Below are 13,459 nucleotides of genomic sequence, written 5' to 3' on the forward strand. Positions count from 1 at the left end.
GCCGGGGCAGACGGAGGCACAGCCGTCCCCATGAACGGGGGGCTGCGGGGCGGCACTTGCGGCGAACTCCGGTACCGAGTGCTGGGACACGGCCATTACCGGGGGTACAGCCCTTAACGAGCTCTCGGTACAGCCCTAACCGGGAGCTCTGATACAGCTCTTACCGAGTGCTGGGACACGGCTCTTACAGGGGGTACAGCCCTCACCGAGCATCCCGGGGAGCTCTAACCGAGTGCTCTGACACAGCCCTTACCGGGGATACAGCCCTAACTGAGAAAAAACTCCCGGAAAAGGAAAGCTTTTAAAACCGGGCTCCCGGTAAAGAGAGAGTTTTAAAAACCCGGTGCAGCCTTTACTGGGAGCTCCGGTGCATCCCTAACCGAGCACCCGGTACAGCCCTAACCGAGTGCTGTGACACAGCCCTTACCGGGGTTACGGCCCTCACTGAGCTCTCGGTACAGCTCCAGCCGGGAGCTCCGGTGCATCCCTTACCGAGCACTCTGCCCAGCCCTTTTCGGGAGCTCCGGTGCATCCCGGTCCTCCCCGGCCGTGCCTCCCTCCCTCCCTCGCTGCCGGGCTGACACCTTCCCACAGCCCCACTGCAAACTCGCTGAGCTCCAAACTCACCCGAGCTCTGCCAAGGGCTGACACTGCCCTGGTCTCACCCTTTAGCTCATTTTCCTCCCCTATTTGTTCTCAGAATAAAGTAGCTCCTTTTATTTCAAAACATCTCCTGCAGCCCTTCCAGAAAATGGGACAGGCTCCTTTAATGATCAGAGAAAAGTTGGATTCTGCTGGAGTCACATTAATTTCATCAAACATTTCATTATGGTAATTAACTTCATCTTTCAGTCATGGTACTGATGGTCTGGGCTCATCAAAGCCTTTTTTATTTTTCATGCGCTGAAAAAGCTCAGATTTACTAATCCAGCAGAAGATTTACATTCACAAATCAATTCTGTTTGTTTATAGAAAAGTTCCACACTTGATCATTTCGTGCTTCCCACCACAGCATGGGCAGCTCTCCAAATTACCAGCTTTGTTTGACACTAAATAGTTAACAGGATAAGTAGGGTTTGGTGGTACTGAGAATATTCCTTTTCTTGATTTTTTTAATCGAAATTATTCTGGGCATGGCGTGTTGAAGAAAGAAAAAATAAAACGAAAGGAAAAATAATAGGAAAGAAAACAAACAAACAACCAAAACATCAAGAAACCCAACACCCCAAAAAACAAACTAACAACCCAAACAAATAAAAAACCGAATAAACAAACAAGCAAAAAGGGAAAGTAGAAATAAGCCAGAGGAATTCTGTAACAGCCTGGGTTGATCCATGAGCCCTGGGTGGGTGGGTGGACGGATGGATGGATGGATGGATGGATGGATGGATGGATGGATGGATGATGGATGGATGATGGATGGATGGATGGATGGATGGATGGATGGATGGATGGATGGATGGATGATGGATGGATGGATGGATGGATGGATGGATGGATGGATGGATGGAGGGATGGATGGATGGATAGATGGATGGGTGGGTGGATGGATGGATGGATGGAGGGATGGATGGATGGATGGATGGATGGAGGGATGGATGGATGGATGGATGGATGGATAGATGGATGGGTGGGTGGATGGATGGATGGATGGATGGATGGATGGATGGATGGATAGATGGATGGGTGGGTGGATGGATGGATGGATGGATGGATGGATGGATGGATGGATGGATGGGTGGATGGGTGGGTGGATGGATGGATGGATGGATGGATGGATGGATGGATGGATGGACGGATGGATGGATGATGGATGGATGGATGGATGGATGGATGGATGATGGATGGATGATGGATGGATGGAGGATGGATGGATGGATGGATGGATGGATGGATGGATGGATGGGTGGATGGATGGATGGATGGACGGATGGATGGATGATGGATGGATGGATGGATGGATGGATGGATGGATGGATGGATGATGGATGGATGATGGATGGATGGAGGATGGATGGATGGATGGATGGATGGATGGATGGATGGATGGATGGAGGATGGATGGATGGATGGATTGGTGGATGGATGATGGATGGATGGATGGATGGATGGATGGATGGATGGGGAATGGATGGATGGATTGGTGGATGGATGATGGATGGAGGATGGATGGAGGGATGGATGGATGGATGGATGGATGGATGGATGGATGGATGGATGATAGATGGTTACCTGCTCGTTGATGTGGCACACAGCCAGGTTCTGCTCGTCACAGGAGCAGCACACTCGGATGTACTTCAGCCAGTTCCCAGCCCCGCCCTGGCTGGCATCACCACAGAACTTCTCAGTGCCCAGGGCATCGGGAATCTGCGGGAGAATGAGAGGAGAGGGGTCAGCTGGGCACACGTGGCAGCCTCGGAGGGGACAGAGGGAGGAAAAGGGTTTGCAGGGCACAGCTCCAAACTAGAAACAGCAAGGAGAAAGGTAGGGGATGGATGTAATTGATAAAGAGAATTATGATAGGGATAAAATCAGCTCTCAGGCATTATCTGAAGGTGATGGCTGGCAGAACCTCCAAGGACACTGATCAGAGTAGTTCATGAGTAAAAGGTTCAGGAGTCCAAATATTCTGGAAAACAGCTCTGATACCACAGCTCAAGTAATCAAACTCCTCCAAATTGCACTAATTTTAATGACAGGATCCTTAACTGCTCATTCTTCACATCATCTGTTTCATCCTTTCATGCAGGACAATTTTTAATTGCAAACCTTTCAATAAACTCTCAAACGAGGTCACAGAGCTGTGAGGTTCTATTTTAAAAGTCCCTTTACCCAACGCGCTACTTTCATTTATCTGAGCGCAGCCTGAGAAATTCACTGGCCACATCTCTGTGGCTGAAGGTGAGATGCAATTTTGGCTGCTGTGAAAAAGAGGAATCCTTCAAAATAAAACCTCTCAGATGTTTAACGTCCAGGTGTGGGGGGAAAAAATAAATAAAATAGTTAATTAAGGAGTTGCAGTCCAAAGAAAGTCACTGGTTTGGCAGGAAGAGGTTTTTCCTCTCTTAAGGCAGTGGAATTTGGTGAGAGAACCAGAGGAGATGCTCAGCACTCCAGAACAACATTTGGTATAATCCAGTTTGTAATCCACTCAAGAAAAAGCACATTTTAAAAATGACACAGCACACCCTGAAAACAAGGAGAAGCCCTCTGGGTCCCAGCATAGCAAGGTTCTGCTCTGCTCCTAAATGGGCCTCCCTGCTCCAGAAACTCCTTTTTTTCCCTGAGATTCACATTTCCCTCTGCCCCAACCAGCCCCTGTGTCAGTGCAAATTACTTCAGTCATCAAAAGCTCTTAACATGCTTTTACCAGCAATTAATTCTCTCAGAATCTCGTGGGATACGATTTTATTTTCCCATCTATTTCAAGACACAAGGAAGAAAAAAAAAAAAAAAAAAAGAACAAAGGTGGGAAATCAAAGGAGAGGAAAAATTAAAGCCCAGAAATGACAGCAACAAGGGGGACAGGTCCAGGTCAGGCTCTCAGTGCTGGGCTTCTTCCTTCCTAATCAGAGCATGGCACTGGGTGTCACTGAGATGCTGCACTGGGACAGATCTGGTGGGAGAAAAATCCTGGCTGTGCTCAGTTCCTTCAATCCCCTGCCTGGGAACATTCAGGTCATTCACTCATCCCTAGCTGGACCCTGGAACTTTCTAGAAACCCTTGATCATGTCCTGGCAGCATCAAAGGTCTGAGGTGGGTGTTGATGGCATAGGAATACAATTCTGTGTTTGGAAATTTTAATTGAAAAAAAAAAAAGGCCAACAAAACCCAAAAAACTCCAATCAACCAACCAAAAAACATCAATAAAACCCATTCTTAATGTGGCTGAACCATTACTGAGTTTACTCAAGCTAAAATAGCAATAATTTCTGTTTTATCTTGGGGAGCTGCAGGGACACAGAGGCTGCCTAATGCTGGTGAAAGAGTTTCTCTTGAATTTTTTGACCCCAAATTGAGCAGCCCAGCCAATCCAGCCCCTCAAGTGGAGACACCCAGACACCAAGTGACAGCAGCTCTCAGGGAAACTGTTTGGAAAACCAAATGAAACAAATCATTAGTGCTCAGCTGGTCTGAAGGCACTGAAGAGTTTGGGCAGAGTTTGTAGTGGTTTGAGGAACCAGCAGCCCACAAACCTCCCAGTGCCAGGAATTGGTGACATCCAGTGGCCCTGGGAACACAAGATGGCAAATCCAGAGCACACAAATAAAGTAAAATCTTTAATTTCACAGCTGTATCTTACAGATGGTCCCTTTCATCTTCTAGAATTGTTTGTGAGGACATTTAGGGGCCACTGAGCATGGAAGGGACCTTAAAGATCATTTAGTTCCAACCCCCTGCCCTGGGCAGAGAGCTCAGAGAATGTGGAAGAGGTTCCACAGGGACTTCTGTGAGCCAGAGAGAAATTTGATAAGAGGATCCATCCTTACCCCTGAAAGAATTTTCTACCAAGGTCGTTGACATAAAAACCAAGAAAGAAAGAAGGATAAATAAGAGAAACCTGCATCTGCCTATGCTAGGTTCCAGAAAGAAAGAAAGAAATAAGAGAAACCTGCAAGTGTCCATTCTAGGTTCCGGAAAGGAAGATAAATAAGAGAAACCTGCAAGGGTCTATTCTAGGTTCCAGAAAGAAAGAAAGATAAGAGAAACCAAGCAATTTGTCTCTCATGACCAATGAGTAAAGTGTAAACTTAGAGTTTTTAAGAATGTATAAAAAGCATGCATGCTATAATAAAAACGGTTTTGAAGTTTCAGAAAATTGTTTTTTATTTTTTTATTGTCTACATCTCAACTATGACAGGAGAAATGCCCAAAATTCAGCTCAAATTCATTTTGCAGGGTCCTGCTCACCAGCTGTGCCTCTGGAGGAGGTTCTGCCGTAGCCCGAAGTCACCTGAAACTCTGTGGTTTTATCTGCGTGGGGGCACTAAAACCCAAGCTGGGGGTGTGAAATCTGACAGATCAAAACGAGAGAGAAAGAGGTGCTGTGAGAGCCTGAGAACCTGAGCTGCTGCTCTCACACACCCTCGCTGCCCTCCACAAACAGAGGCTGGCACCACGGGCCAAAGGGCAAAACGGGGACAGCTCCCAGCCACCCCTCATCCCTCTGCTGCTATCAACCAGGACCCTCTAAAAAATTAATAAATGGGGTGATCAGCTGGTTTAGAATGCTGCAGAATCAGTTCCAGAGCCAGGGCAGCTCCTGGCACCATGGCTCAAAATGGGGAGAGCACCCAACCATCCCTCATCTGATGTCAAATTTTACCTGCCCAGAAAAAGAGGGATGGTTTTGGGATTAAAACTGCTTCTGAGTCCTGGATAGGGAGGGATTTAATTCTGGTTTTAGCTATGAATAAAGATAGTTAATAGAGCTGGAGATGCCTGTTGGGGTAAGAGCATCCCTGGGTGAGGACGAGCCTTCCAGGAGTAGCATGAATCCCTGTGCTGGCACCCACCAGGACACTCAAAAAACGGAATAAATGGGGTGATCAGCTGGTTTAGAGTGCTGCAGGACCAGTTCCAGAGCCAGGGCAGCCCCTGGGCCAGCTCAGCCCTCTGTGGCCAACACCTCTAATTAAAGATCAGGTTCACACGCTCGCCGATGGTCGCTATCAAAGTTATTTCACAGCTTAACAACACTGCAGCAGTCACCCAGCACTATCTGCAGTATCTGCTCTTTCTTCTGTCCAATGTTCACACACAGAACAATATTTTAAGTATCTCTTTCCCCCCATCACCACCCCCAACCTGAGAAAAAACAAACTGAAACCTTTCACCACATCTTCTTCCAGTTCAGACCAGAAGGAAATCAGAAATTTCCTCTGGCGAAATTCTGCAAACCAACTGTTTACAAGTCTTTGTCAGTAAGTAAAAAAAAAAAAAATTAAAAAGAAAAAAAATCCAGTTTGAAAATGCTCCTGGGATGCTCATGGAGCATTGGTTTCTCTGTGTTCTTTTGAAGAACCAAGGGATACCCCATGCTCAATGACAAGAAGGAAAATAGAGGCAAAAAGTTTTGGTATTGGGCAAATTAAAGATCCCAGATTCATCCAACTCCTGGAAGGCTCAGCTCCCCACAGCCACCCACCCGGGAATGCTCTTACCCCAACAGGCATCTCCAGCTCTATTAAATCTGTTTATTCACAGTTAAAACCAGAATTAAGTCCCTCCATATCCAGGACTCAGCAGCAGCTTTAATCCCCAAACCATCCACACCTGTTTTCCTGGGCAGGTAAAAGTTGATATCAGATATTAACACCAACAGCAAAAAAACCCAGAGATGCCACAGGAAAACGAAAAACAACCCGAAAATGCAGTGTAGTTATTAGCAGGACTCTGACTTCGTGGAGCTGACATGGAATTTCTGCCTGTGCTCTGTATCAGTGGAGACATCTCTTAGACATTAAAAGAAGTTGTCAGAGGGAAAGGAGAGGTGAAAAAAGGTGGGAAGAGACTGGAGAGGAGAAAACAAAATAAAATCAGTTTATAATTAGTAATTGGTGCTGGTTTTGCACGTCTATAACCATCATGTGCAGCTATTCCAGTCAATTTTTGGAAGTGCATTTCACCTCTTTAATCACTTTGGCTCTGAGCATCCCTGCCCCACGGAGCTGGGCTCCCTGCAGGAACAAGATTTGTCCCTTTTTCTTTGTCCCCATGTTAAACCTCAGCAGTCTGGGACAGCCCCTGCCCTGGAGATGTGCTGGAAAAGCAAACTTTCGTCTGGCCTGCAGCCTGCAGCCACGCTCAGAAAGTTAATTATTGTGAGAGCACTTCCTCTGGCCGCTCTTCCATTTCATCCCTCCCACCCCATCATGGATTTCTCCCCGCTCCTTTTTTCATCACTGAACACGCCAAAACTTCAGTTCATCTTTTCTCCTTCTGCCGCAGATGGTGAGTTCAGTCTTTATTTATTAACCCACGGCACCTCCCAGCGCTTTTGTCTTCAAATCCAACAGCTCATCTAAGAATTCCCAATTCCCCTTCCCTTCCCTGCCAGCAACAGTGCCATGATTTTGTCTGGTGGAGTTTTCACAGAGCTCTGCTTGCTCTGAAGTCCCCCCCAGCCTCCTCCTCTCCAGTCCATCCCCTCCAAACAAATGCACCTTCACGTTCCCTGGGATTACAGGGCTTTGACTGGCCCTGTGCGGAGACGCGGATTTGGGACGCAGAGCCAGCGCTCCGGCTGCGCCTGTGCTTCAGATCCATCCCCAGCCGGCCAAAAGGAAATTGTTGTCATGTTCCAGGGCTCACTTTGCAGCTTCATCTGCTGTCTGCCGAGCAGCGCTCGGGGTTTGGATCCAAAAAGCTCCTTGATCTCGCAGAGGCTCCGCTCCGTAATTTATTAACATCAGAAATGCTGAGTTATGGGGGCAGAAGTTATGGAAAAATCCTCTCGAACGTTTACAATTTTTTTTGCACATCATTTGAGGTTTCCTGCCCCTCTAATTTGTGGGCTCTCCGTTGGGTTGTTTCTTTCACGTTTTAATGGGCAGAGTCCAAGGTTTGGCCCTGGCAGAGGTGTGCCGGGGGGCTGGAATGCCTGCGGATCTGTCGTCAGTTGGCTTAATGGATTCCTAGTGTGCATGGAGAAACGGAGCAACCAGGAGTTTGCCATCACTGACCCAGCGTCCTGTTGCTATAACATCCCTCCCCAGAAGCCCAGAGTGTAATAAACCTTCTCATCCCATGGTCGCAGAATCTGCCTCTGACAGCTTGGCTGATGTGCACATTTTATTTGGCAGGAGTTGGAGATTTTTTTCCTTTTTTTTTTCCCCCCCTCCCTTTTTTTGCTTTAATGACCCACGAGCTGATTTAGAGCAATAAACTGTTGCCATGAAGTTTTGTTGTGTTTCTTTTAAATAAAGGGAAGGGAGGGACTGCTGCAATTTATGACTTTCAGAAGTAACTGAAACAGAAAGTCCATTCTTGCCACGAAATGAAGAGAAAAAGACTTCATCCAGAGAAACACCTCTGTCAATGTGTAGACACGGAGCCTAGATGAACTCATAAATTCAGCACTCTGCCTGCAATTAAGCAGGCTTCCTGGTGATTTGACAAAGAGTTAATGAGAAACGTGTCAGACAAAAACAGGTCACAGCACTGGGGAGAGCAGCTGAGCCAAACCCAACTTGTCTTCTCAGGGCCACAGGAAAAGCTCGGAGTGTTCTCGGGGAGAGCTACTTTGAGTGATGTACAGTAAATGGAAGGTCCTGACAGGAGCTCCCAGCTCCAAACCCACCAGATGAAGAGGGAAGAGGCTACAGAGCTCTCTGTGTGATGGTTGCACCTCCATCCTCAGTGTGACCCCCTGGGACATGGGCAGTGCAAGCTCTAAGGGCTGCAGGATCACAGAGCCCAGTTCTGGCTCTGTGAGCAGGATCCTGTCCTCAGGAATTCTCCTCACCACCCCTGTCCCATCCCCTCTGCAGAGCCTTGGACAATCAAATGAGAAAAATCATTGATGCTCAGCTGCTCTGAAGCCACTGCAGAGCTTGGGCAGAGTTTGAGGAACCAGCAGCCCACAAACCTCCCCGTGGGTTTCCAGCAGTACAGCACAGAAGCCACCAGCTCTGTAACAAAACCCCAGTGAGTCCAAACACTCTGAATGCTCAGAGGGGAGCAAAACAAATCTTTATGGTTCTCCTCCTTCAAACAAGCACGTTTCTGCTTCTTCCAAACTCAGCCAAGAGCTGGGAGAACCAGGAATGTGAGGAAACCCGGCTGGATTGCACGGGGACAGTGGGATTGGTGATGCCAGGCAGAGGCTGCTGAGCCCAATGACACTGTGGAGCCAGGTGACACTGGCAAGCCTGGTGACATTGCTGACTTTGGTGACAGGGTTGAGTTTGGTGACACTGCCAAGCTTGGTGATATTGCTGACTTTGGTGATGGGGTTGAGTTGAGTTTGGTTGACACTGTGGAGCCAGGTGACACTGCCAAGCTTGGTGACATTGCTGACTTTGGTGACAAGGTTGAGTTTGGTGACACTGCCAAGCCTGGTGGCATTGCTGATTTTGGTGACAGATTGCTGATTTTGGTGACAAGGTTGAGTTTGGTGACACTGCCAAGCCTGGTGGCATTGCTGATTTTGGTGACAGATTGCTGATTTTGGTGACAGGGTTGAGTTTGGTGACATTGCCAAGCCTGGTGACATTGCTGACTTTTGCTGACAGGGTTGAGTTTGGTGACACTGCAGAGCCCAAAGGGGGCTCGAGGTGGGCAGAGAGCTGCTGCTGCTGATGAGACAGAGACCAATTCAGGTTTTTAAAAGTCTGGATGGATTTGAGCTTCCACTCCCACCCAAGCCACACATCTGGAGTGGGAATTTTCCACTGGTGTGTGCATTTCTGAGCTGCTGCTGGGCTGCTGCATCCTCTGGCTTCACGAAGGGTCTGGAGCAAAACCATCCCAGGGAAGGCTGGTCCTGGGATGTATTTCTGTCACAAGAAATAACCTTCTCATTCTTTTTTCCCCACCACATCTAAAGCACACGAGGAATCACATGGAAAAAGGCTGCTTTCTCCCAAAAGTCCCTGTCCAGCTTCCAAGCAGAGGAGCCTGGATGGCTCACACGAGCTTGGGAAGCAAGGCTGGGTTTCTGGAGAGTGTTTGAATTCAGCAGAGCCTTTTGAAGGGCTGCCCACTATTAACTGCTCTTCTCTTGCACACCAACACAGTGAGTATTTCCCAAGTGTCTGCTCTGCATCAGGATAAAAAGGGCTGGAAAAAGCTGCAGTGGCACTGCTGTGTCTTTCAGGCACTGTAGATTTGCTCCAGCTGAAGGAACATCAGCCCTGACCCTACACACAAAGCCTCAGGAAGAACCAACAGCACAAAGAATCATACAGGGCACCATTTACATTAAATTTACATTTACACCCATTAAATACAATCTCCAGGAAAGCATCTCCTGCTCTCCACAGCAGAGAGACACCATGGATACCCGACAGAGCAATGGGGCAAAGAGGAGAAATCAAGAAATCTCGAGAAAAATCCACCCTGGCTCTGCTTTCCCTCCCCTCTACCTATAATTCCTTCTATTCCCATCTTGGAGATGCAGTTTTGCTGCCCACAAGACACCCTGAATGAGCCAGGATGCCACAGAAGGTGCTGCCAACGCTGATTCCTGTTGATGCAGGAACCCAATCCCACCCCCTCGTTTCTCTCCCCACTTTTTCTCCTCTCTGAGGGCAATCAGCTCCCCTTGCACAGCAAGGTCTCATCACCACGCAGAAAAACACCGAGTAAAGATGTCAAAACAGAAGACAACTTCCAAGCTGATGGCAGGCATTTATCTCAACAAAAGCTCATTTTTCAGCACTAACGTAATTCATACCACACTGATTTAAATTAAACAGTAAACCATAAAAAAAACTGTGCTCGAATCAGATCCCAGGGCTGCCTCAGATATTGTACACACGAGGCAAGGAAGGGATTTCCAGTTCTTTGTAATATACACACACAAAAACTTTGAAGTTTTCCTCCATGCCGAAAGAGTTCAGGACATGCCATTTTTGTGTCCTAGAGCATTTTGGCTCGTTCCTAAAGAATTGTAATTGTAAAGTTCTACATAGATGAGAATAAAATGGGAACTTGGGAGAAATCTTCCTCTGATAAAAAAGACAGAGGCTACCACAGGCAGGGGAGGATTTGGAGTCTCAGGACATTTCACTGCTTTGGGGAGAGGGAGCAGCAGCAGGAGGTGCAGCAGTGCTGAGCTCCCAGGGCTGCTCCAAGGGGTTAAACCAGACAAAAATCACTTGTATCCCAGAGCTTTTGTGGTGATCCAAAAGGCTTTAGGGTCTGATTCCTCTGCTGCTATTTCCAAAGGAAGATGTGGGCTAAAACGGCTCCCTAATGACCGGGTGCCAATCAGCCCGGGGGGAGGAAGAGCAGGGCAGCTCTCCTGGCAGAAGGGAGTGGGCACAGAAGCTGAACAGAACTTTATTGTATGAAGATGGGAACATTTTCTCATGGTAATTTGTCCAAGAGTCCTCTCAGCACTGAGGCACAGCTGCTTCCCTTATCCAGACCCCAAAAGGTTCTTATGCTGTAAGGAAAACACAGCCAACCTTAAAAATAAATTCTGATCAGCTTCTTGAGGTGATCCACTGGATCAGGACAGAGAGAGGGAGCTGCTGCTGGCTTTAAACAATGTTTTGTTACTCCAGCTTGGTTTTAGTAACGTTTTGGAAATGGAGCTGTGGAACACCACGAGTGTGGAGGCCTCTCCAGGGTGATTTATGGGCAGCACTTGGTGCCAAACCCATCTGCTGCATTTCACACTCCGGCCAAAAAAGTATCAGAGCCTTCAGCTGCCCATTCCTGGTGCTGGTATCAGCTCCAAAGCATCAGCCTGGCAAAGGCCACTGGTGGTGCCAGCAGGAGAAGACCCCATGAAATGATATTGTCTTATGGTCCCTCCTGAGCCCCTTCCTAGAGAAGAATCCAGACTGTCACCCAAGAGCCCTGGCAGATCCACTGCCTTCCCCCTGCAGAGGCTCTGGAATTACACAGGATCGTAATCCAACAACGCTTATTGTTGAAGATGTATGAACCCAGAGAGCTGAGGGGCTTAGAAAGGACCCGTAGCACCTATTTTTAATTAATTAACAGATTTTGGGCTATATGGCCCAAGTTCAGGGACACAGACAAGGAAGGCCCTTCCCTGGGGTGTATTTGACGGACACATCTGAGTGTTTCACTCCTGAAAACTTCTAAGAGTGCTATTCTTAAAGCTTGATACCTGGAGTTACCCTGCAGCCTGCTTCTGGTGGTTGGGCCATGTTTGGACACCGCGGCACAGCACAAATCAAATTTTCTGCTGGGATTGAAAACTACAGGGAATCAGGAGTGAAGGGAACTTCACTTCAAAGTGTTGAATGTCTGGAGAGGCTGGAAAGGATGTGGACCTTTATTCCATGTGTGACTGGTGCCATTTGCACCCATGCAATGACAACCACTGTGTTGGTCTCACTTCTGTCGTCTCCCAGAGCTTCTGTACCCTGCTTTAGGTGCTGCTTAAACTGCTGCCACCACACAACCATGGAAAGAAGGGAATCGCCATCAAAAACCTGCCAGAGGTGTGGTTCAGAGGGGCAAGGCAAGCCCCAAGACACACAGGTATCACACTCTTCTAGCACTAAGTTTAGGAGGTTAATAGGGGATGATTATCCTCCTTATTTTCCCCATCAGCATGGATAACAACAACCCAGCAATCCAGGAACACGTGGGCACCTCTCCTCCCATTGGCTTTAAAAGTCTTGAATTTACAGGTCCGAAGGCTTCGTATTCCCAAGGTTTAACCTGTCACTTTCAGAACAGAGATTTACAAAAAAATAAAACTAAAACCAAAATGAAAACCAAAACAAAAAACAAAGAGAAAAACAAACAAAAAAATATCCCCCAAAACAACAACAAAACCCCCTTGAATTTACAGGCCCAAAGGCTGCATATTTCCAAAGTTTAACCATGACCTCACACTTTCAGAACAGAGATTTACAAAGAAAACCAAAACAAAACCAAAAAACAAACAAAAAACCCCTAAACCCCCAACCCCCCCCCCCAAAAAGCGTTGTATTTACAGGCCCAAAGGCCATATTCCCAAGGTTTAACCATGACCTGACACTTTCACAAGAGAGATAAACAAAAACAAACACAAAACAAAACAAAAAAACCCATAAAACCCCCCAAAAACCAAGAAAACCGCACAAAAAAATAAAAAGCGTTGAATTTACAGGCCCAGAAGCTATGTATTCCCAAGGTTTAACTATGATCTGACTCTTTCAGAACAGAGGTAAAAACAAAAACCAACAAAAAAACCAAACAAAAAACAACCCCCAAAAAACCAACCAACCAACCAAACAAACAAACAAAAAAAAACACCAGAAAAAAAGAAAAAAGAGGAAAAAAAACCCCACCAAAAAGCAGCCCAAGCAAGGCTGTGCCTTCCCCCACGAGCACAGCTGTGCCCCTGACACAGGAAACCTCCCCAGAGGGACGGGGAAGCCAAGTCCTCCTAATCTTTGTTATCAGCAGCAGCTGCTCTCCTGCCCTTCAGAAGGTGTGAAATAGATGAGTTTGAGCTGGGCTGGCACTGAGAAAGAGAACCAGAGGATATTCGAGGTTCAAAACCTTCAAAAACCAGCAGCCCCGTTCTTTGAGGAGCTCAGGAAACAAAGCAACCCTGGGGGGAGATTTTCTCTCACGAGGTGCTGCCCACCCCGCCGAGAGCTGAGATGTGTGATCTCCTCAGAGCGATATTTACTGAAAACATGGCCCAGAGAAGGTGCTAAACGAGGCCTGTGGGCCAGAGTCCCACCACGGCCCTACATCCTGCACGAGGGCTGGTTTACCTTAGCAATGTCACCAAAAGTGACAGCAAGAGGCTTTCCC

At 47.4% G+C, this 13,459-nt stretch overlaps 1 protein-coding gene across 1 annotated transcript in view; it reads right to left on the reverse strand.

Moving 5' to 3' along the window:
- PRDM16 (PR/SET domain 16) overlaps positions 1-13,459 on the reverse strand; it is a 289,994-nt gene that overhangs the window by 43,809 nt on the left and 232,726 nt on the right. Inside the window, exon 3 of the mRNA XM_058039157.1 lies at positions 2,233-2,367. Within this exon, the coding sequence (XP_057895140.1) occupies positions 2,233-2,367 (135 nt within the window). The remainder of the gene's footprint in view (positions 1-2,232; positions 2,368-13,459) is intronic.

Source organism: Melospiza georgiana, chromosome 22 (genome assembly GCF_028018845.1).
Source record: "Melospiza georgiana isolate bMelGeo1 chromosome 22, bMelGeo1.pri, whole genome shotgun sequence".
Classification (NCBI taxonomy): domain Eukaryota; kingdom Metazoa; phylum Chordata; class Aves; order Passeriformes; family Passerellidae; genus Melospiza; species Melospiza georgiana.